The sequence below is a fragment of the Tyto alba genome, unplaced genomic scaffold (genome assembly GCF_018691265.1).
Source record: "Tyto alba isolate M040663 unplaced genomic scaffold, T.alba_DEE_v4.0 Super-Scaffold_38, whole genome shotgun sequence".
NCBI classification, from domain to species: domain Eukaryota; kingdom Metazoa; phylum Chordata; class Aves; order Strigiformes; family Tytonidae; genus Tyto; species Tyto alba.
This window is the reverse complement of record NW_024881313.1, coordinates 40,847,202-40,868,124: the sequence shown is the minus strand read 5'-3', so window position 1 is coordinate 40,868,124 and position 20,923 is coordinate 40,847,202. Positions and strand designations below refer to the sequence as shown.

The window sequence follows — 20,923 nt, the reverse complement described above, 5'->3', positions numbered from 1 at the left end:
GGGGCAACAGTTTTAACAGAAAAATTCTCACTGCCTTCGCACGGTAACAAGTCATGAAATGTGAGAAGGAATATATTAAGAAGGACAAGAAGTGTTTTGAGAGATGCAGCTGTACTTTGCATGCAGTTTTGGTCCCCTTCCCACTACAAAGAGAAAAAGAGAGGATTTTACATTTCATTTACAAGGCATTTAGGGCTCTGCGGCTTCTGAAGGAGCTGGAAGAAAAGTGCTACAGAGAGAGAAATGTGACAGTGCAGACAAAAGATGGTCTGCAAATGGCACATTTGCTAGCATACAAATGCAGCCCTGTAGAGAGCTCCCAGGTAGGAACATCTCCCGGCTCTTCTCCAGCCGTGAGCTCCCTTTGCTGTCGTCTGTGCCGCAGAATGGGGCTCTGCAGACAAACCATGTGAGCGAGGAGGCCAGGAGCCAGACTGTTTCAAAGGGCGGCGAAGGAATTAAGGCTCTGGCTGCACCAACACAGAGCAGGGACTTAGCTGGTTACTGGACTCCCTGAGACCAGACCCAGGTTCCCAGCTCTGTGAAAGGGCAGGAAAACAAAAGCAAAGCGATTTGGGCTTTTTAAAAAAGCTTTCAGCTAAAGCTTTTTACAGAAAAGAAGCCATCAAAGGGTAAGAGAGGAAGTCCTTTCACAGCTAAATAACTGGTTAAAAGACAGGAAGCAAAGGGCTGACACAAATGATCGGTTTCTGCAACCAAGAGAGATCACGGACGGGATATCTCAGGGGCTGGGCTGGGACCTGGTTTATCCAGCATATTCCTAAACACCTTGAAGAAGGGAAGGAGAACAGGATAAATTTTACAGATAATATGCATACGAACACAGGAAATAAAGAGAGAACAGCCGCAGTGGTTCAACCAAATATCCCTACAGCTCTTCTGACTCAGTTGCCCAAACCAGAAGGTGAGGGAGGATCGCAGCCAAGGCCAGCACTTCTCGTGCTCCCACAGCTCTTCTCCCAGGCCCCAGTAATTCGCAGCTCAGGGCCTTCCCAAGCCGGTGGTGGCCCTCAGGAGATGTCTCTTCCACGGATTTGTTCCTTTTCTCCCATTGATTCACCCTCCTAAATGCATGTAAACCCTCAGGAGTGGTAACTGGCAGTTCTGAGGAGCCCCACGCGAAGCTACGCAGGCGTTGCCTCTCTCTTGCTCGGCGCTTGCCATTTATTAGCATCATTTGATGCCCCCTAATGCTCACAGCCGAGGAGACAGTGCAAGGCAGGTGCATCTTCTCTCTGAGCCCCTTGGTGCATCCAGGGCTCCGGCACACCTCCCCTCAGCCGGGCAACCCATTACGAAAATGAAATGTTACAAAAGCTGAGAGGGGGCAATGAAACAGAAAGGTGAATTCAGTGCCAAAAAATGCAAATTCGGGCGCACGGGCAAAAATAACACTAAATAATGTGGATTTTTCGTGGTTACAGGCTGTAAACCTGCTGCTGGTACTCAGCTGCTAGCTGGGAACGGCTGCGGCTCATTCTCTGAGCGTCAAATGAATGTTCAGCAGCACTCAACTGTGCTAATAACGGAACAGGAAATGTTAGGAGAGTAGCAGACCCCTTCCAAATATCCCACTGTCTCAAGGTGTATTATATCTGCCATATAAACCCAGGGGCCCACCGTGGCAAAGGGGTGAAGGGGGGCCACCTCCGGGCCAGGGATCAGGGCAGTGACCAGTGCTGGACGCCAGTCACTGGCGGTCGGTACTGGGATCCAGTCCCATCGAGCACCTTCATTAACGAGTGGGACGGAGGATCCTGGGCAGGCTGGAGGGATGGGCTGACGGGATCCTCAACGACGGGAAAAGGCCAAGTCCTGCAGCAGGATGATCCCAAAGCAGCGGGACGGGTTGGGGGGCTGCCCAGCTGACGCTCCCTGGCAGAGAAGTTCCTGGTGGGCACCAGGGTGAGGGTGACCAGCGACGCTGCTCACCCCCTCACACTGCCTGAGGGGGTGTTACCCGAAAGCGGTAATTAATTCGCTAAGACGCAATTTTGGAGTTTTAGAAAGCAGGCGTTCTTTACTACAGCGCCAGAGACACAGGGGACAGCTCCTCCTAATGCGTGTGTCCAAAGACAAAATCAACAAGCATTTATACGACTTTAATCATCCACATTAATTTCATTTTTATCGTATTTTTATCATAACTTTTCTGGGAACTCATTAGCACATGTTAATGTCTTGAGACTGAATTCTTGGCTTCATTTGCATGTCTGTTGGGAGTCTTCAGGTGGGTCTTTAGATGAAGGCTCGTAGTCTTCTTCACTGCCAGTTGACCCTTACTTCTGCGCAGTCCTATGGTCACGTAGATCTTGTCCTTCCAGGCTGGCCTGCCCTGGTTTTGCTGCTAATTTGCAGCTTCCTTATCTTTGTGTTTCTTTGCACCTGATGCCATGAGGCCGAACCACCTCAGGTTAAGATTATTGATGAGTTCCTTATCCTACAGTTATTCTAACTATTCCTGAAAAGATTAGCTACTTGTTCCGCTGCACAGTGGTTAAAACATTTTAAATTGATCTTAATAATTCCATTCCAGAAATGTTTAATAATCTTAGCTCATGGGTATCTGGGGAGGGTGGCCAGCGAGGGAGGCCGTGGCACTAGGCCCCACCACCGCGGCCGCAACTTGCCCGGGGAGGCGGGGAAGACCCCCCCCGAGATATCCGTGACCCGTCGCGGGGTCCCGGGTGGGACAGGGCGGCCGGTGAAGCCCCAAAATCCCGGCGGGTCCCTGAGGGGGTGGGCGGGAAATGGCGGGCGGCGGCGAACATTCCCCCCCCCCCGCGGCTCCCCGCCCCGCCGGCAGGCGGCGCTGTCCGGCTGCGCTCGGCGCATGCGCGGCGGCCGCACCGCTTCCCCCCACCCCGCCACAGGCACCGGGGAGCCCGCCATGTTCGCGGAGTTGAACGAGCTGCTGAACGCCTCCCCGCAGCGACCGGAGGCGGTGAGAGGGCGGGAGGGAGGGCGGGAGGGAGGGAGGGAGGGAGGGAGCGGGGCCGCCGTGGCGGCGGCGGCGGCGGCGGCGGCGGCGAAGGCGAAGCAGACGGCCCGCGCGGGGCTTGCTGGGAGCTGTAGTTCGGGCAGCGCTGCCCGCCGGGAGCCGCGCGGTGCATGCTGGGAGCGGCGGCGGCGGTGGTGGTGGGAGCGCGACATGGCGGCGGCGGCGGCCGCGGCCTCCGCATCGCCCGGGGCCGTTAACGGCCTTTGGGCCCTGCCCTGGCTCCCCGCCGCCCTTCGTGGCCGTGGCTCCAGTATCCGCCACTACGGGCCCTGCCCCCGCAGCCCTGGGGGGTGCCTGTGTGATGTGAAGAACAGCAAAGCCGGAGGGTCAGACTCGCTGCCCAGCGCTCCTCCGGGCCCTGTGGTGTGTTCTAGAAGTTTCTCTTCCTCAGGCCACTAAATTCGTTCAGTTCATCCGTGCAGTTCTTGTTGCTAATGAAATCACGCTGTAACTAAACACCCTCGCCCGGTAAAAGAGCTGTGAAGCACTTCAGGTAAAAAGTTAATATGCCTGTGTTAAACATTACTCCGTGTTTTTCCTGGTAGATAATAAAAGCAGGTTTGGGTGATAATTGTAAGTGTTGAGTTTCCTGCCTTTTCCTGCCTGTAGAGCTTATGATGTGAGTAGGGCAGCTTTCTCCCAGGGCTGGAAGATGCAGGTGAGGTAATTCCTTGTCAGCCTGCCCGGAGCGGGTCAGGGCTGGTTGGCTGGGGAAGAAATGCCAGGGAGAAGCCAGGAGAGCGCTGATGGATGGAGATCAGGTCCTCAGGGCTTGAAGCAAACCTGGTAGAGGTTGGCTAAGGCTGGGTGGTAGCAGTGTCACTCCTCATAAAGGATAGACTTGACATTGAGGCTGTGTAACTCCCAAGTCCCTGTGTTTCCTGTGGGTGGATGACTGGGATTTTAACACACGTGAAATGCTAAGCGAGGAGCTCTTGGTGGAGTTGGTTGGCAGAGCAGAGCCTGTGCTCTGAGGCAGGTTTGGTGGTGAAGCTGTGGGATGAGCAGGGATGCTGTCACCTGCAAGCCCAGTGTCGGAGGCAGGATGCAAATAGGAGATTCAGGAAAGCAGGACCAAAAGGAGATTGGGCCTGGAGATTCTGCGATTTGACTTGGCAGCCTGGGCAGGACCTGACAGAGGAGCTGAACCAAAGGCTCCTCCACGTGAGGAATTGCCTCAGGTTTGTGTCGGCTCTTCCTCTCCCGTCAGCCAGGGACATGGACCTCCCACCACGCGCTCCAGTTTGTCGTGGTGCCTGGCAGTCGTGTAGCACCAGAATACGGCTGGCTGCAGAGCGAGCGGTGTTCCCTGGTGCCAGGGTTGGGAGATTTGAGTTCGTATGCTGCGACATGGAACTAACCCGGTGTAAATCACGAGTATTCTTGTTTTGCAAGTCCCCCTCGGCGCCGCTCAGCGTCGCCAATCGCTGCGCGGAGCCGTGCAGGCTGGGTGACACGGTCCATGGGGTGTGCGGGGATATCTGGCCGTGGCTGGCTGGAAATCGGTGTCCCACTGTGCTTAAAAAGCATCAGCTCTTTGCAAATTTCTTCTTTCCATCTCTGCCATCCCGATTTCTGTGTCTCCGCGGTTGGTTTGTGCCGTTTTCAAAGTGCTGACAAATGCCTTCACTGCAGGGCTGGTAGGTGGATGAAGCTGCCGCCTGTGTGGGTGTATCTGACATGTCACTGCTGAATGCTTGTGACACCCGCTGCTGCCCTGCCAAGGGATTTTGGCACTTTCTAACAAGTAGCTGCAGCCTCTGCCTTGTAGCCTGCAGGTGGAAAGAGTGTGAAAGCAGAGCGTGGAGGCAATGGGCTGGGGCAGGCATGTGGAGAAGGTGCTGCTTGCCTTTGGAAGTGCTTCATCCCCAGCAGCATCTTTCTGGGCTTGAGAAGGATGCGCGGAAGGGGGAAGGGGATCAGACCGTGCACCTGTGGTGGCAAATCGGGGCCCACGGGGTTCCTGCACGCCAGCAAACAAGGTGCTGGTGAGGCCAGGATGTACCTACTCCTCAGCAGGAGAATTCCTCTTGCCTGGCAGCAAGGGGAAGCCACCCGCCCTCGGGTCTACCAGGGACCTTTTTTTTTTTGTTTTTTTGCTAAACAATGTGATATATGGCATCTGTGGGGATGGGTGCGAGAGGCGCATAGACCTGCGTGAAGACAGTGTGACCACAGGGGTCTGCAGACCTTGGGAAGCCTCGCAGATTCCGGCTGGCTTTGTGTGCTTTCCTCCTTGTGTCAACACAACTGGTAGAACCCCGATTCCTGCATTTGTGTCCAGTGCTCTGGAGTCAGTAAAGGCTTTGGGGCAGTTCTGTGACCACAAGCAGGATGCTGGAGTTGCCTGGGAGTTGTTGCCTGCCTTCCTTCTGCCGTCTGCGCTTTGGTGCAACTGCTGCCTCTGGAGATGCACAGTTTGGCCATTTCCACCCCTGGCTAGCTGGGCATCCAAGCAGCAGAAATGAAGAGTTTTGAGTGCTATCTAAGCAGCTGCTGCATGACAGCAAAGTGAGGGTTGGCAGGATTTAAAGGTTGTTAACTGGAAGGTTTGAAAAAGTGAAATAATGTATGCTCTGAATTAAAACATCCTGCCATGTTCTCTGTGTATGTGGGAGCAAAGGAGAGAGCCTTTCAGGAGCTAGCAGGCGAGGGAGGGGACTCGGGGTGGCATTCAGCCTGCTCTTGCAGAGGGCCGTTGTGGGGACGTGGGGAGTTGAAGGGGATGGAGTCGTGCAGAAGATAAACCACTGCATGTTTGAGCTTGTGCTGTTTGAACCCTGAGACTCCTCCAGGCTTAGCTGTGGAGGGTACGTCTCAGTGAGATGCTCACCAGAGTGGTGCCTCCTGTTATTCTAATGGCCACAGAGGCATAACCCTTTTTTTTTTTGGGTGGGAAAGAGCTCTCTGTGGCTGAGGCAGAGTTGTGCTTCTCTACCCTGGCTTCTGCTTTGCATTCCCTGCAGACGTGTTCAATATTTGCCGTTCCATTAACGCTGCTTTATAACATGTTTTAGGCACTGGGGAGTTAATTCGGATTGATGACTTGTGAATTGCCTATGGGTAGATTGCTTGTTGCTGCAAAAGGTTATTTCTTTTCTTCTAAAAGATTGGGGAAAAAAAAAAAAAAGCATTGATAAGTCCTTTGTGATTAAAAGCAGTCCTTCTATGATTTGTATTGATTAAAGAAACATATTGACTAAGGTTTTAATGGAAACAAATGCCTTGATGAGACTGGTACTGATAACAAGCATGCACTGATGAACGGAATTCATTTCCTGCATGATCAAAACAAGGTGTATACTTCGTGCAGAGAGCTCTGCTCCAGTACACATATTTTGATGATAAGGTTTTCTGCTCTGAATGTGGCATGTTTGAGGTAATCCTGGGGACGGGAGGAGCAGCAGCTGTAGCAGGGCTGCCACTTTAAGTGCACAGGTGATGCTGGCCATGGCACTGGGAAAATAGATGGGGCACAGAGTGGGTGGCTGGTGTCCCTCTGCCATCTGTGCCACTTGGAGATGACTGTGAATTGGAGGAGATGGGGGATGAAGCCGGGAGGTGGAAATTGCTCACAGCCATCCATGATGATGGTGTCCAGCTCCAGGGGCACAAATAGGTGGGTTGCTCTGGCTGTGCCAGCACTGGGAAGCGCAGTGCTGCTCGTTGGTGTCCTCTGCAGCAGCCGGGCGTTTCCGTGTGAGGAGGTGGCTCTTGGTGGGCTCCAGCTGGGGTCTTGGACTAGAGCAAGGGCTTGTAACTGGTGGACAAGTCTTTCAGAAAGCAGCAAACTCAACATCTTCTGATGCCAGCCCATGGGCTGTATCCAGAGGGAGCACCAGCATCCCTGTGTAAGAGGACAAGTGGCTGGAGCGCTGCTTGTCCGCTTCTTTCTCTGACTAATACCTGCTGCTTCCCCTACCCTGAGCAGACATTTTGTCAACCAAGATGGAACTGGAAGCAATTTGTGCCCTCGTCTTCCTATGTTAAGTTATTTTACTGCTTCTTTTTCAGGGTAAATTCACGCTGCTGCGAGACACCAGGACGGATGGCAGCTTCCTAGTGCACCATTTCCTCTCCTTCTACCTCAGAGGTATGTCAGCAGCAGGACTCTCCAGGGCAAGGGTTTCCCTTTGCCTGTTCCTTGGAGGTTCCTGCAGCGTAAAGTGTGAGCAGAGGCTGGTTTTGCAGAGCATGAGGCATCCTCGGATTAATGCAAAGCTTTGGGGTCAGGATTTACAGATCCCAGTCCTGACTTGTTCTTGGGAGTTGCTCTATATCCTCGGGTACATCCCGTGACATCTGTGCACCTTGTTTCGTCATTAGTGTGGTGAACGCTGTAATAAATCACATGGGCATCTGACAGTGAGGTGCTGACTGTAATTCCTTCACTGGCTAGATGTTTTATAATGTAATCAAAAATATCAGGAACCGTTGGCTGGTAGTGAGTAAGGAAACAAAGAGCCTGGCAAGTTGCCTAATTGCTTTTTTGCTAACAGTTCCACCTGTGAGTAATCTACTAGCCCCTGTGGAGTGGGCGCTGGACTCATGGACTCTTTCAGCTTTCTGCTGGCAAAGCAGCCAGTCCAGCAAATCTGAAACCTATCAGACTCGAAACTTAGCTCAGAGTGCTGTGCAGGTGGTGGGGCTGAGAGCATCCTGCCCCCATAACTGGCCACTTCCTCAGCTATGGCTTTACCCCATTTTTAAAAAAATGTTTTACTTAAGCACAAACCCAGGCTGGGCGAGGAGCGGCTGGAGAGCAGCCCCAAGGAGAGGGACTGGGGGGGCTGGTGGGGGGAAAACTGCCCGTGAGGCAGCCCCGTGCGCTGGCAGCCCAGAACCCACCCGTGCCCTGGGCTGCAGCCAGAGCAGGGGGGGCAGCAGGGCCAGGGAGGGGATTGTCCCCCTCTGCTCCTCTCTGGGGAGACCCCCCTGCAGTGCTGGGGCCAGCTCGGGGGCCCCCAACAGCAGAAGGACCCGGAGCTGCTCGAGCGGGGCCAGAGGAGGCCACGGAGATGCTGGGGGGGCTGGAGCAGCTCCCCTGGGGGGCCGGGCTGAGAGAGTTGGGGGGGTTCAGCCTGGAGAAGAGAAGGCTCCGGGGGGACCTTCGAGCGGCCTCCCAGGGCTTAAAGGGGGGACAGGAGAGGTGGGGGGGGACTCTGGGTCAGGGGGTGGGGGTAGGACGAGGGGGGACGGTTTTAAGCTGCCAAAGGGCAGATTTAGGTGAGATCTAAGGCAGAAATTGTTCCCTGTGCGGGGGGTGAGGCGCTGGCCCAGGGTGCCCAGAGCAGCTGTGGGTGCCCCCTCCCTGGAAGGGTTCAAGGCCAGGTTGGACGGGGCTGGGAGCCCCCTGGGCTGGGGGAAGGGGGCCCTGCCCGGGGCAGGGGGGGGCACTGGAGGGGCTTTAAGGTCCCTCCCAGCCCAAACCAGTCTATGATTCTGTGATTAATGGAACTGAGTGAAACTGCAGGAAAGCCCATGGAAGGCAGGTTATTAGCAGTGTGAAGGGCTCAGAGGGACAGCCCTGCCGAGGCACGGCCTCAGGGTCTGCCCGTGTCCCCCCTGTGGCTCTGCTCCTGTGCTGACCTGCAGCACTGTCCTGGGGGGCGCTGCACGGAGCTGCGCATCTGCCTGTGAGAAATCTCACTGTCCCATGTGGGTGGGCAGCCCTTTGGGATTATTACTGCATCCCAGGGTTGGTGTGCTTGCTGTCACCTTCTCATTTCCACCCGGGGACCTGGGTGCCAGCTACTCTGGGTCTGTAGCACCCCCAGCTTGTCCAGGTACCTGCTTGATGCTCAAATCTTTTGGCAGCTCCCAAGGGGTCGGTGAAGGTTCAAGTGGGGCCACTGACTTGTTCCACTTGAAATCCATGTCCTGCTCTCTGGCAGGGAGAAACAAATACTGATTTTGTTCCTACCCAAACCATAGGGCCAGGTTGTCACATGCCGGGTTTTCCAAAAATCACATTTTAGTGGAGTCTTTGTCAAAAGTGCTTGTTCTGTGTGTTTTTCCAGTCAAGGTCACTTGCCCTACAAGAGCCAAAATAAGAATTTTTGGCACATCAGTGGTTTCAGTAGTTTGTGTCACGGTCGGCCGTTGGCCTTCTTGCAGTAATACCAACAAACAGTGCCAGGAGATCCCAGGGCAGGATGGCACGAGACAGAAAAGGGGCCTCCTACTTTTTTTATGTCATCTTTTCCTTCTTATTTTCCTTTCTTTTTAAACTGACTAACATTTTCCCTCATGCGGAAATCCTACAGAAAGGTGAAAATGGAAAGCCCAGCCACACGAGCAAGTGAGGGGCTGCTTAGACCTGTCTCGCTTCAAGGCCTTTCCAGAGATATTTGTACCCTGGCTGCTGTGTTTGATGTGCTTTGATAATGGGAGCTTGAAAAACTGAAATGATAATGTGTCTTTTCGTCTTCTCACCCAGCTGGCTGTAAGGTTTGCTTTGTGGCCCTGCTCCAGTCCTTCAGTCACTATAACATCGTCGCACAGAAGCTGGTAAGTCTCTTGGCATAGGTTAATAATTACAGGTCCAGGTAGTTTCTGTTGGGTGGAAAGGAATGAGAACGGGGAACAGGAATTGCATGTGAGCAAACGTTTCCAGATCTTGACGGGGACAGTCAGGATTGACAGTCTATTCCCTCCTGTGGCAGGGAATAGAGAGCATTTCTTGCTGGAGAAGGGATGCGATACAGGGCAAAAACCTGGCTATGAGTCTCACTGCCCGAGCTCCGCAGGGCTCTGTCCCCAAGAGAACAGCTGCTTGCTTTCTTTGTGCTTAGAAATGTTTTCTGCAGATCAGCATTCCCCAGACAGGCCCAGACTGGTAGATGTAGTTTCATTAGTGCTCTGGGGAGCAAAATGCCACGGTGTCTGTGTTCCTAGGGCCTCTCTGTGTGCCTGCAGGATGCACTGGCTGCACAGCACCGGAGCTCCTGAGGTGATTTTATCTTCTGTCCTGTGGTTACGTTGTGATGAGTGCTTGGGCTGAATCACCTGTAGATTTGGAAGGACACCTGTACGCCTCTTTTTGGCCTCTGCATCAAGCCATCACTTCGAGCTGTTCTGAGGAGCCACAAGCTCTGAGTATGTTCTTACAGATTTTCTTCCCGTGCTGAGTCAGGCAAGGATTATATGTACGCTGAAATGAGGAAACAGAGAAACAAAAGTAGGCAGGGTCATTCCCAGTGTCAGCGAATCAGTCTGAGCTCTGGCTTTAAACTGCATCTCTCAGCTTTTTGTACAGTGCTTAGATGTGAAATGCTTGGGCTGGGAAGTCCAGGTGACCTTCCAGGGCCGAAGGGGCGAGGGATTGCGTTGGACCTCCCTCCTCTGGTGCTGCTGACAATCCCTGCAGTGCTGCTGCTTATAAAGACTTTCAGGTGTTGAAGAACTGGGTATTGCAATAAACGGTGTGCTCCCCACTGTAAATGTGGGTTGAGTTTTGGTGCTCACTAAACAATAGTGTTTTATTTACTAGTCAGTTTTTACCTTTTGAAAGGAGATCAGTGGTCGGAGAGCTCAGACCTGAGGTAAATAAAATGGACTGAGCAAACAAACCATTTCCACCCAGAGCTTTAACTCACAAGCAGACACTCAACATGCGATTCTTCCCCTGCAGAGCAGATTCCCCAGTGTTGAGCAAAAACCAGCCTCTGAGGACTGAATCGTCCTGGCCTTCGTGTTGCAGAGAGGAGGAAATTTTGGGGGGAACTTGCTGAGTGGGACAGGAAAAGGGCCGTAGCAACCAGTGTAGGTAGGAGATTCAGCTGTTAAATATGGGATCCTTGCCTGCGCTAAAAGCAGAATCATGTTTATTGGTGTGTTTCCTAATGTGGTGAAATTTCCTGGTGCACAGCTTGTGCGTGTGCTTTTAATAGGTGCTGTTGTCATCTCCCTCGTGGGAGAGTCTGAGAAGGGAGAGAACATGAGGATTAGCTGGAACACATGTGCAATGCAAATTGAAATGATTTGCTGTCTGATGCTTCCACAGAAAGGTTACTGACGTGAAGGGAGGTGATAAGAAGAACAATACAGTTTGCCCAGGGGAGTTCAGAGGAGTGATTACATTTGCCTACAGCGGTGAGCTGTCCTTGTCCCGTTGGTTTCACACCTGAGTCAGTCTTACATTATAACTCCACAGGTGCCTGTGTGGTCGGTTTGTGTGAATTCTCCCTAAGCTCTGAGGAGTTGGAGGTCGTCACATCAGTTATTTATATCTGTCTGAGTTTCCATAAGGTCTTGTCTTTGCTTTAATCCTCCTTTGCCCGAATGGACGCATCAGGCTCAGTAAAAGGTGGGTTTTAGCAGGGTAGTTTCACTCTTAGGCTTGCTTAAGAATTTGCTGCTGCAGAGACCAGCTGGGATGTCATTTACGTGGCTGCACCAAACCCCTATTTCAGAGCTGTGTCGTGCTGCAGTTAGGTGAGCTGTGTGCTCTGCCAAAAGACCGGCCGCTCCCTTCCCACCTCCTCTTCCTCGGTGGCGAGCTCAAGACCAGCTGCCAGGCTCTCTGGGTTGGCCAGGAGAGTTGCAGGGGGTCGGGCTGTAGTTCCTCTGGGAACTGCTTGGAAGAATCTGGCCCGTGGGCAGCCGCCTCTGTTATGTTCTCCCATCCATGGGTTAAATCTCCCATGCATAATCATTCCTAGCAGATTATGCACTTAGGAAAGACTGCAGCTGGAAGAGCTTCAGAGTTTAGGGATGCTCCTGTTTCTGCTGGGAATGGGGTGTCCCAGGCCTGGGAGGAAGGGTCCTGGAGCCAGGGTTATATTATGCAGCCTTTACAGTGATGTTTTGTGGATCTGGTCCTTGTAGCACCTGATATATAGTGATATACGGAATATTTATACATAGTTGATGTTATGTTTACCTTACATGCTGCTTCCCCGCAGTGTTGCCAGATCTTACCAGTTCAGGACCAGTTCCTTATGAGTTAGCTAAATGCAGTGATGTATTTTTACGCTCAGGAAAAAGCTTCCCTGGGTTTTTGTGCCTGTGCTGGCTCTGCAACGCTGGCTTCGCACTTTTCCTTTTCTGCAAATCCCGCTCTTTTCATGAGGATCTGCACTTAATTTTAAGGGACAGTTAATGTTATTTGTCATGACCTTGTAGAGAACATGCTGGGCCACAGCAAGGCTAATGGCACCAGGGCAGCTCGCCAGATTGGTGTTCCCACCCTCATTTGTACAACGTTTGTTTTGTTTTAAAGGAAAAACATATTTGTGCCCGTTTGGTCTCCCTCTTGCCTGCTTCCCTGTCCCCTGCCATAGCGCTGAGATCACAGACCAGAGGACATCTGGTCACCTCTGCTTTCCCTGCAGGTAGTTGTACTAGAGAAGAGACCTTGGCCAGCTGCCTGATCACAGATCGTCGCCCTTTGTACCACGGCCGTGTTCACTCTTTGAGCTAATGACCGCTGCCTCGCACGCTCCATTACTAGTTCTCTCCTGCAAATATTTTGCTTTCCTTTATGAAACGGCCAGCGGCGGTTCTGGTTTGAAGGGACGTCAGTGCTGGTGGGCTGCCACGCTGCCCGGCTGGCAGCACCCCGGACGGACGAGAACAATTGTGCTCTGTTGCGGAGCCCGCAGCTCCAGTCACGCTGAGCTGCTGTTTCAGAGGCATTTCTGGGCTTGATCGATAAATGACAGATTGCCAGAGATAAATGTCTGTGTGCTCCCGGTGATAATGGAGCGTGGTGCTGTGAGATAATGAAAGCTTTCAGGGCTGGTAACGCGCGCTGTTTGGGTGCTCTGCAGCACCGTGGCTCTGCAGGAGGGACGTGTGTGGTGTCTGTCGCAGGCAGGAAGGTGCCGTTGGCCATTTTGAGCGCTTTTTCCACCTTCTCCGAGCTGTCCTGACGCATCCTGTACTGCTTCCAGAGATTACATCGGGCAGGCTCCCAGCTGGGAGACAAGCAGAGGTTTGCCGTGGCAGATGACTGCAGTGGGGCGAGTCCAGGTCTCCAGTGCTGTCTCTTTGGGACCTGGTTCCCCAGTTGGAAAATGAGACTGGACTTACTGGATCCACCCAGGAGCGTCATGGCCCTGAGGGGCTCCAATCCCTGGTTTGACCCACAAGCACACTGCCCCTGGCTGCCTTCCTGTTGTGCTGTGGCTCTTCTCTTTGTCACCCCGGCAGGCTCTGGTGTTAACAGCACCAAGCTGCTGGGTATTTTAAAGAGGGGACACCGTTTTCTTGCTGATCTGAAGTATAGAGAGTTTGTGCGTGTGGAAGGAAATGGCTGAAGCAAAGCTAAAATCAGTTTCGAGGTTATTGACATTAATAGTGAATTTAGCCACTGCTGTAACAAAGCATTTCAGCAAGTGCTGAGTCCTGTGGACTCCAAAAATTCACAAGGGGATGAGGTTGGTGAGACTGCCATGACACCCAGCCCTGTTTTATGACACATCAGGTATTTGCCGGCTGTTTCCTGCTCCTGGCCTGCCACATAAAGGTTCCTCTGTCCTTGCCTAGAAATTTTTCCACCGTGTGTGCTTGCAATTTCCCAAGAGGCTTCCCTTAGCTCTCTGTTCCTGCCCTGCTTTCTGGCATGGTTTTAGTGAGCAAATATCTCCTGCAAAAGCCGAGTCCCTCTGCCCACAGCCCATATCAGCCTCTGCTGGGCTCGGGGCTGGCGGATGGTGTGGCAGAGAGAGCGAAGGGCCTCATGCTCTGCAAGATTCCCATTCATGGGAATTGCTGCTCCTGGCTTGCCTGGGAGAAGGGGAAGAGAGAGGAGACAAAATGGATGAGGTGAGGCAAGAGCGTGTTGCAATGTTGAGAAGGTGCTTGAAAACAAAAGGGACGTGTGCCAAAAGTGCCGGCTGGTGCCTCGCCTGAAGCTCTCCTTCCCGGAGCTTTTTGTGGCAGGTGGGACCAGTTTCCTCCCAGAAGCACGTGTGGAAGAGCAAGCTCAGGGCTGATTTAAAAACTGGATCTGAGGTGGGCACACGTCAGACAGCCTTCACCCCAGCGTAGCCTCTGCGTGCCAAAGCATCCCGTGGCCGCGATGGAAGACGTTGCCTCTGATCTGTTGTTTTCTGGCAGCAGCCCTGGTGAATGGATCCCTCCCCCTCGCATTTCAGCGGGGAGGGAAAGCAGTGGAAATCTGTCTTTCCTCTCATTAGCACTGAACGCGTGGCAACTGATAAGCCTTGGCAGAGCTCTGGGTTAATCTTTGTGGAAAGGACCTCTTCCTTGTCTGCTGAGAACTTCTCTCTGGAAATCCTCATGTGGAAATGCTTAGGCTCACAGAGCAGCTGGGCCCAGCCCTTGGTAGGGATTGTCTCATTGATCAGATGCTTAAGGTGTGGCTTTACATCTTTTTTAATTAAAAAAAGATAAGAAAAAGGGGGGCTTTAAAATGTTGGCACTTCCAGGTAAGAGCGTGGTGGCTCTCGGGGATGTCGTGAGGACTGAGAAGTGCTTGGGAAACTTCCAAGGGCTTTTCAAAAGGTGTGGGGACAGTGCCAAGCAGAGCGCCCTGTTCAGTGCTCGAGGTCCTGGGCTGCTACGAGCCTTCCTCTTGCTGGGCAGCTCAGACTCTGTGCTCAAGTGTCCTGCAGCTCCCAGCACCATTGCTTAGGAAATAAGTAAAAATCTGTATTTTCTGTGATGCTTAAAAAGTTCCTGGTCAGTGCTGCTGACTGGTGTGTGCCTCTTCCAGTGTTCAGGCAGAAACCAGTCCTGGCTTCAGGTAAGGGCTCCTGCTCCTGCTCTAGGACTTACCTCTGTTCTGACCAGTCCTGCTCAGCCTTTGGAGGGTTCAGAGTCTCGCGGCATCCCGAAGGGATGTCTTCTCTCGGAGAATATGGGAACTGCTTTCTCAGGATCCTTGCTTCTGGTTCCCTGCCTCTGGCTCACCGGTCCTGCCTGTCAAGCAACACTGCATTGAGCTAAACCTTCCCGAGCACTTTGTAAACCAGCTATCTCACCATCTTGTCCACCTACCTGCTGCGTTGCACAACAGCCCTACTTCCAGGCTGCGAATCTTGGCGTTAATGCTCCTTGGTTCCATTTTAAGAAATCACAGTCCCATTGTGAAATGTGGGAAGCAACCCACACTGGAAGGCTGAGCAAATTTGCACTTCTTCCTACTGGGAAATGTACAGTTTGGCCGAGGTTTGGAGATCGTGCGCATGAGATATCTTTGTATGATCATGCCAGTAAGAGGTACTAAATTTTCTCATGAAAGGTGGACTGATGCAGTAAGCTGAGGAGCTATAGAAGGGTTAGCAAAAGTAGCCTTTGCTGAGGAAAGAAAGGAGGATGAGACAGGAGATCATGAGCTAGATTTCCAGTTGGGGTCTTCTGTGTGTCCACTGCAACTCTGCCAGGGCTTTCTGTGTTGGGGCTGGACGTGCCCAGCACGTGGCTCTCGAAGTGAGCCTCATTGTGAAGCAGGGATGAGCGCTGGAAATCTTGGCTTGAGTTTGAGTCGCAGCCCCAGGCAGTTTCTCGTGGTCCCTCTTTCTTTCTCCGAAGGGGAGTCGGGGCTGAGGCTGCTTCCCCTGGGAGCCCCGGCCAGGCTGCTCTCTCCCAGGCGTTGTGTGAGCATTGGGGTGCCCAATTCACAGTGTTCTCCAGACCCAGGCTGTGCCTCGCTCGGGTGAGTCATTCCTGCCACAGTGATGATTTGGAGATAAAAACATAGGTTTTCGCCACCCAAGAAGGGAAGGTGAGGAAATTGCTCACAGCAGGGTCCTTGGGGCAGCTTGGAGAAGCCTGTACCCATCTTCTCCCTGTTTTTCCTCCCATGCAACGAGGCTGTCTTCCCAGGAGCAGTTCCAGGATGTTTGAGGCCCCAAATCACAGTGGGTTTTTTTAGATCTCCTGGCAAAATACAGGAGACCGAATGTGTCTAACAGTGTGTGTAATGGAACTGCCTGTCTCATCCCCTGTGCAGGACTCACTGAAGCACTGACTTTATTAGCACGTTTAGAGAAGACTTGATAAAAATTGGCTGTCAGTTTGCTTGGTTCTGTTTGCACCCTTTCTCCAAAGCTGTTTGCTCTACAACATCATGTTTTTCCTCTCTCGAGGGAGTCAGCCTGACAGCTGCCAAAGAACGGGGACAGCTTGTCTTCTTGGAAGGCCTTAAGTCCTGCCTTGATCTCTTGTTTGGAGAGGAGGAGCAGTCTGGGCAGCCCAGTCCTCTTCAATTTATAAGGTAAATGGGAGCAGTTGGTGGTTCTGCTGGGGCTCAGCAGGGCCCCTAGCACAGATCTTTTCCCTTCTCGTGTCCCCTGCCACTGCAGCCAACACTGAGAGCAGCAGCAAGCCCACGGCTGAGACCCAGCTCCCTTTGGGCTTCCCTCGGGGGCCCAAGGACTCGGTAGCTGGACATGTAAGTGAAGAGAAGTGTCAGCGCCGTGCACATTGCTGTGCTTATCCTGCCCTGTGTCTCCTGGCTGCTTGGAGAGGGATTCTCTCCCCTTTCTCCATCATTTTAGGGCAATTTCCGTCCCCATCCTCATTGCTAAGCATGTTACAGGTCTAGAGAAAATTTATTTCAACACTCAGCAGGTTTGTGTCAAATAAAACTCTATCCAAGCAGTTTTATTCCTTTTTTTATTATTTTTTCTGAGTTCTGTTCTCATCCATGATAAGTGTTGCTTTAACCATGCTGGCTTTCATATTTATTCCCACTTCACTTTCTCCATGTCACTGATGATTTGATAGAAAAAATCCACTGAGGGCTGCTAAATTGGAAGATACCACCTCTGAGTGAAGCAGCCTCTGGGCAAGGATGGCCACGTACTTGCTCTGTTCCTCTATGCTCCTGCTTCCCTGCTGTTTCAGACTTGTGCTGGGGTAGATGGGCCTTTGGTGAGATCCAGGGCAGGTTCTGACACCCCACAGACCCCTGTGCTGCAGGGCCGTGCAGCCCTTTGGGTCTGGGTGAGTGGGTGTAGGTGGGGTGCAACAGGATCAAACGCTAGATAAGCTCAAGAAGTGGGCTCATGTGAACCTCCTGGAGTTCAGCAAGGCCGAGGGCAAGGTGCTGCCCGTGGGTCGGGGCAATCCCCAGCACAGACCCAGGCTGGGCCCTCGAGGGGTGGCTGGAGAGCAGCCCCAAGGAGAGGGACTGGGGGTGCTGGGGGGGGGAAAACTGCCCGTGAGGCAGCCCCGTGCGCTGGCAGCCCAGAACCCACCCGTGCCCTGGGCTGCAGCCAGAGCAGGGGGGGCAGCAGGGCCAGGGAGGGGATTCTCCCCCTCTGCTCTGCTCTGGGGAGACCCCCCTGCAGTGCTGGGGCCAGCTCGGGGGCCCCCAACAGCAGAAGGACCCGGAGCTGCTCGAGCGGGGCCAGAGGAGGCCACGGAGATGCTGGGGGGGCTGGAGCAGCTCCCCTGGGGGGCCGGGCTGAGAGAGTTGGGGGGGTTCAGCCTGGAGAAGAGAAGGCTCCGGGGAGCCCTTCGAGCGGCCTCCCAGGGCTTAAAGGGGGGACAGGGGAGGTGGGGGGGGACTCTAGATCAGGGGGTGTGGGGGTAGGACGAGGGGGGACGGGTTTAAGCTGTCAGAGGGCAGATTTAGGTGAGATGTAAGGCAGAAATTGTTCCCTGTGCGGGGGGTGAGGCGCTGGCCCAGGGTGCCCAGAGCAGCTGTGGGTGCCCCCTCCCTGGAAGGGTTCAAGGCCAGGTTGGACGGGGCTGGGAGCCCCCTGGGCTGGGGGAAGGGGGCCCTGCCCTGGGCAGGGGGGGGCACTGGGGGGGCTTTGAGGTCCCTTCCCACCCAAACTGTTCTTTGATCCCTGGAGCAGGGCAGGAAGGTTTCACCACATTCAAGCAAGCAAAGGAGCTGTGGCTGTAGGGAAGTGCAAGTCCTGGTGACTGTCACAGCAGGGAGGGCACAGGCTGGCATTCCCCGCGTTGGGTCAGTGGGTGAGGAGGGGGGATGCACAACGTGCGCGTGGGGCAAACCCGTTGAGATTTCCTCCTTTTTCAGTGAGAGCGCTTCCGACCTCAAAGCCTTGTTTGAGTTCGTCCGGACGTCCCTGAGTCCCACCGGCGGCGACTCCTGGGAGGGCCCCGTGCTGCTGGTGGATGACCTCAGCGTCCTGCTCAGCCTGGGCGCCACGCCAGTGGCCGTGCTGGACTTCATCCACTACTGCAGGGTCACGGTGTGCTCCCAGCTGAAGGTACTGCTCCGCACCCAGCGTCCTGCACGCTACCTGTGCCGGCAGCCTCTGCAGCAAAGCCTGGCTTTCTTTTTCCACCTGTGCGTGAGGAGGTGTTGAAAGGCTTTGGCTGCCCAAAGTCACTGCTCTAGGGCCACACTCAGGGTGTTGTGTTAGTCCCTGGAGAACCCGTGTAGGGTCCTTTGCAGCTGGTTTCCCGGGAGGTGCTGCCCAGAGAAGGGCTCTCTCTGTCCCTGACATGTGAGCAGGGACTTGAGGGGTAAAATACTGTTTCTTGCTGCTCCTCGCCCTCCAGAGTTCTCTGCTCACATCCATGTTTGTGGGCGGGCAGGGAAGGAAGGGGATTATGAAGGTATTGAGGGGCTGGTGGGTCTTGCAGGAGACAGAGATGAAGGCACACTTGGAGGGAACGTGAGTCGCTGCTTCCACCACTCTTTGGCCTTGCTGTGTGTGTACCGGCTGGTTTCTAAGGATGTGTGATGATGCAGCACTTCTACAAAGCTCTCCCCAGTGATGTGCTAACCTCTGAGAGCACCACTGCCAAAAATCAGTCCCAGCCATCCTTTGCTATTTACATTGTGGCGTCCCCCACCCTGGCCACTTCTCTCTCTGCTTGAGTGAGAAATAAAATAAATGGTGTCAGGTTTTGTTATCCTCCACTTCATATAGTGCCAGGGTGTTTGCGCTGGAAATGCTGACAAGGGATATTCTGCTCGCTGAGAATATTTACCTCCAAAACAGCTAAAAAAGATGATAAATCATGCTAACATGTTTATATTTCTGTCTAAGATGTTCTGAAGCTTTAAAAGTACATTTTAATTGATTGGGAATTTCATGTTATTTTAAGTCCTTGGTGACCTGCATGGGCTGAGGCAGAGACTCTTGGGATGTGTTTTTAATAGAGCCAGCGTTGCGCTGGGGAGCTCTTTGCTTCTTGCCAGAGCTGTGAAGGTTCGAGCATCACAGCTCTGGCTGTGGCCGGTCGGTCACGTCTTTATTTAGCTGTTCTGAATTCATTCAGAGCTGCCATTTGCATGGCTAGACAGACTGGTTTAACTAGACAGCTGTCTTGTAACAAAGGCTGGATGTATTTTTAGGCTGTGTGTTATATATATATGAGTGTGTGTGTATGTAAATACAATGTATATACGGGAAGCTGTTTCAGAGTTTTATGTATGTATCTGCTGTTTATTTTCCCAGTGGACCTTAGCTCAGAACCAGCAGCTGTGCTGGGGGATGTCTGAGTAGCTTAGTTAGCAGGGCATTTGTGAAGCTCCAGATGTTATCTTCCCTTCCTTACCCTGAGCAGATTAGGAGCAGCCAGGGGCTCATCACCGTCTGGTGCTCTCCTTCCAGGGAAACATCGTGGTGCTGGTTCACAGCAACGAGGATTCGGAAGACGAGGAAAACGAACTGGTTGTGAACTCCCTGTGTCATCACAGTGACCTGATCCTGTGGGTGGAGGGGCTGGCGACCGGCTTCTGCAAGGATGTTCACGGGCAGGTAACCCCCCGGGAGAGCGCAGAGAGGTGGCACACGGTCATGTCACAGATAACGCTGCCCACAGGCCCGAGGGTAGGTGGGGTGTGCTCCATCTGCCCCGTGAGAGACAGCCCAGGGCCAGCCTGGTCTGCAGCATGCCTGAGGACGAACGAGCAGCCTTGCTGTGGTTGCCAGGATCTGCCTGGGGCGCCCGGGCTGTTCAGGGACATCCTGCAACCCGGGGCCTGCCCCATCTCTGGAAGCTGGAAAGGGTTTGTACTCCCACCCCGGGATAATGGCCAAGAAAAATTGCTAGTTCCTGGGAAGCTTCCCCAAACTATCGTGTTGGTGGATCCCAGCCTGGCTTGCAGCGATCTCTTCTGGGCTGGGTTACTGGGGTCTGGTTGCTGCGTGGCGTCTCATCGGGGGCTGCTTCCAAGGGGGTTGGTTACAGCTGTGTGATGGATTTTTTTAATCAGTGATCCCTCTTCCCTGCAGGCCAACAAGAGGCGTGGGGGGGTGAGGATGCTGTGATTGGGGCAGCCAAAGGGATGATATTCCTGTTCCTTTCCCTTTGCAGATTAAAATAATTAGGAGAGTGTCCTTGGAGCTGACAGCGGAGCAGGATCTCGTCCAGATCTACCAGTATAAGATCCAGGACAAGAACGTCACCTTTTTTGCAAGAGGGCTGTCGGCTGCAGTCCTGTGATGCCTCGATGCCGTGTGGGGCTACAAGAGCAACGCGGAGTGGGGCCGGGGAGGCTGGTACCTCCAGACCTGGACGTGCCACCAAACCAGCCTGACTGCTTCACCGGTGCCTTCCAGGAGCCGTGCAGCAAAGCGACCCGCAAGGGAAGCTTAGACGCGTGTTGAACTGCATGCCAACGAGGGGATTAGCCTGCCCAGAGCTTGCTGCATGCCTCTGTCCTCCCTCCCCATTCCCAGCCTACGCAGGCCAGGAAGAAGAGCAAAAACTTGCAAGAATGGCCCTTAGAGCGTGTCAGTACAAGCAGGGGGGATGCCCCACGGGCTGGGCGTGCCTCACCTTTTCCCTCCCGTTCCGAAGGGCTGTGCCAAGCGCTGCTGCTTGGAGGGATCACCCCACCCTCCCGCTGGCGATTCGCGAGGTGACGCAGAGCAGGTGGAGGCAGGGATGGTCTGGCAGCGTGTTGCAATCCTTACCTTTCTCCCAGCTCTGGCACGGGAGAGATTTGCTCAATTCCCAGCTTCCACGCAATTAAAAGATCTACAGCTACACGTCTAA

At 53.6% G+C, this 20,923-nt stretch overlaps 1 protein-coding gene across 1 annotated transcript; it reads left to right on the top strand.

Annotated features, from left to right (window-relative positions):
* Window positions 1–2,858: 2,858 nt before the first annotated feature.
* Window positions 2,859–20,916, top strand: ELP6 (elongator acetyltransferase complex subunit 6). Its single transcript, XM_042802138.1, has 7 exons — window positions 2,859–2,965; window positions 7,037–7,115; window positions 9,462–9,532; window positions 16,081–16,208; window positions 17,985–18,177; window positions 19,534–19,680; window positions 20,240–20,916. The coding sequence occupies exons 1-7, from the start codon at window positions 2,912–2,914 to the stop codon at window positions 20,366–20,368; spliced, it is 801 nt and encodes a 266-aa protein (XP_042658072.1). The 5' UTR covers window positions 2,859–2,911; the 3' UTR covers window positions 20,369–20,916.
* Window positions 20,917–20,923: the final 7 nt, after the last annotated feature.

Excerpts from the sequence above, each read along its gene's own strand:
- ELP6 (XM_042802138.1), top strand. The coding sequence starts at position 2,912 with ATGTTCGCGGAGTTGAACGAGCTGCTGAACGCCTCCCCGCAGCGACCG. Across the intron at positions 7,116-9,461 it reads CCTCTCCTTCTACCTCAGAG|CTGGCTGTAAGGTTTGCTTT; the intron begins GTATGTCAGCAG and ends CTTCTCACCCAG. Across the intron at positions 16,209-17,984 it reads AGTCCTCTTCAATTTATAAG|TGAGAGCGCTTCCGACCTCA; the intron begins GTAAATGGGAGC and ends CTCCTTTTTCAG.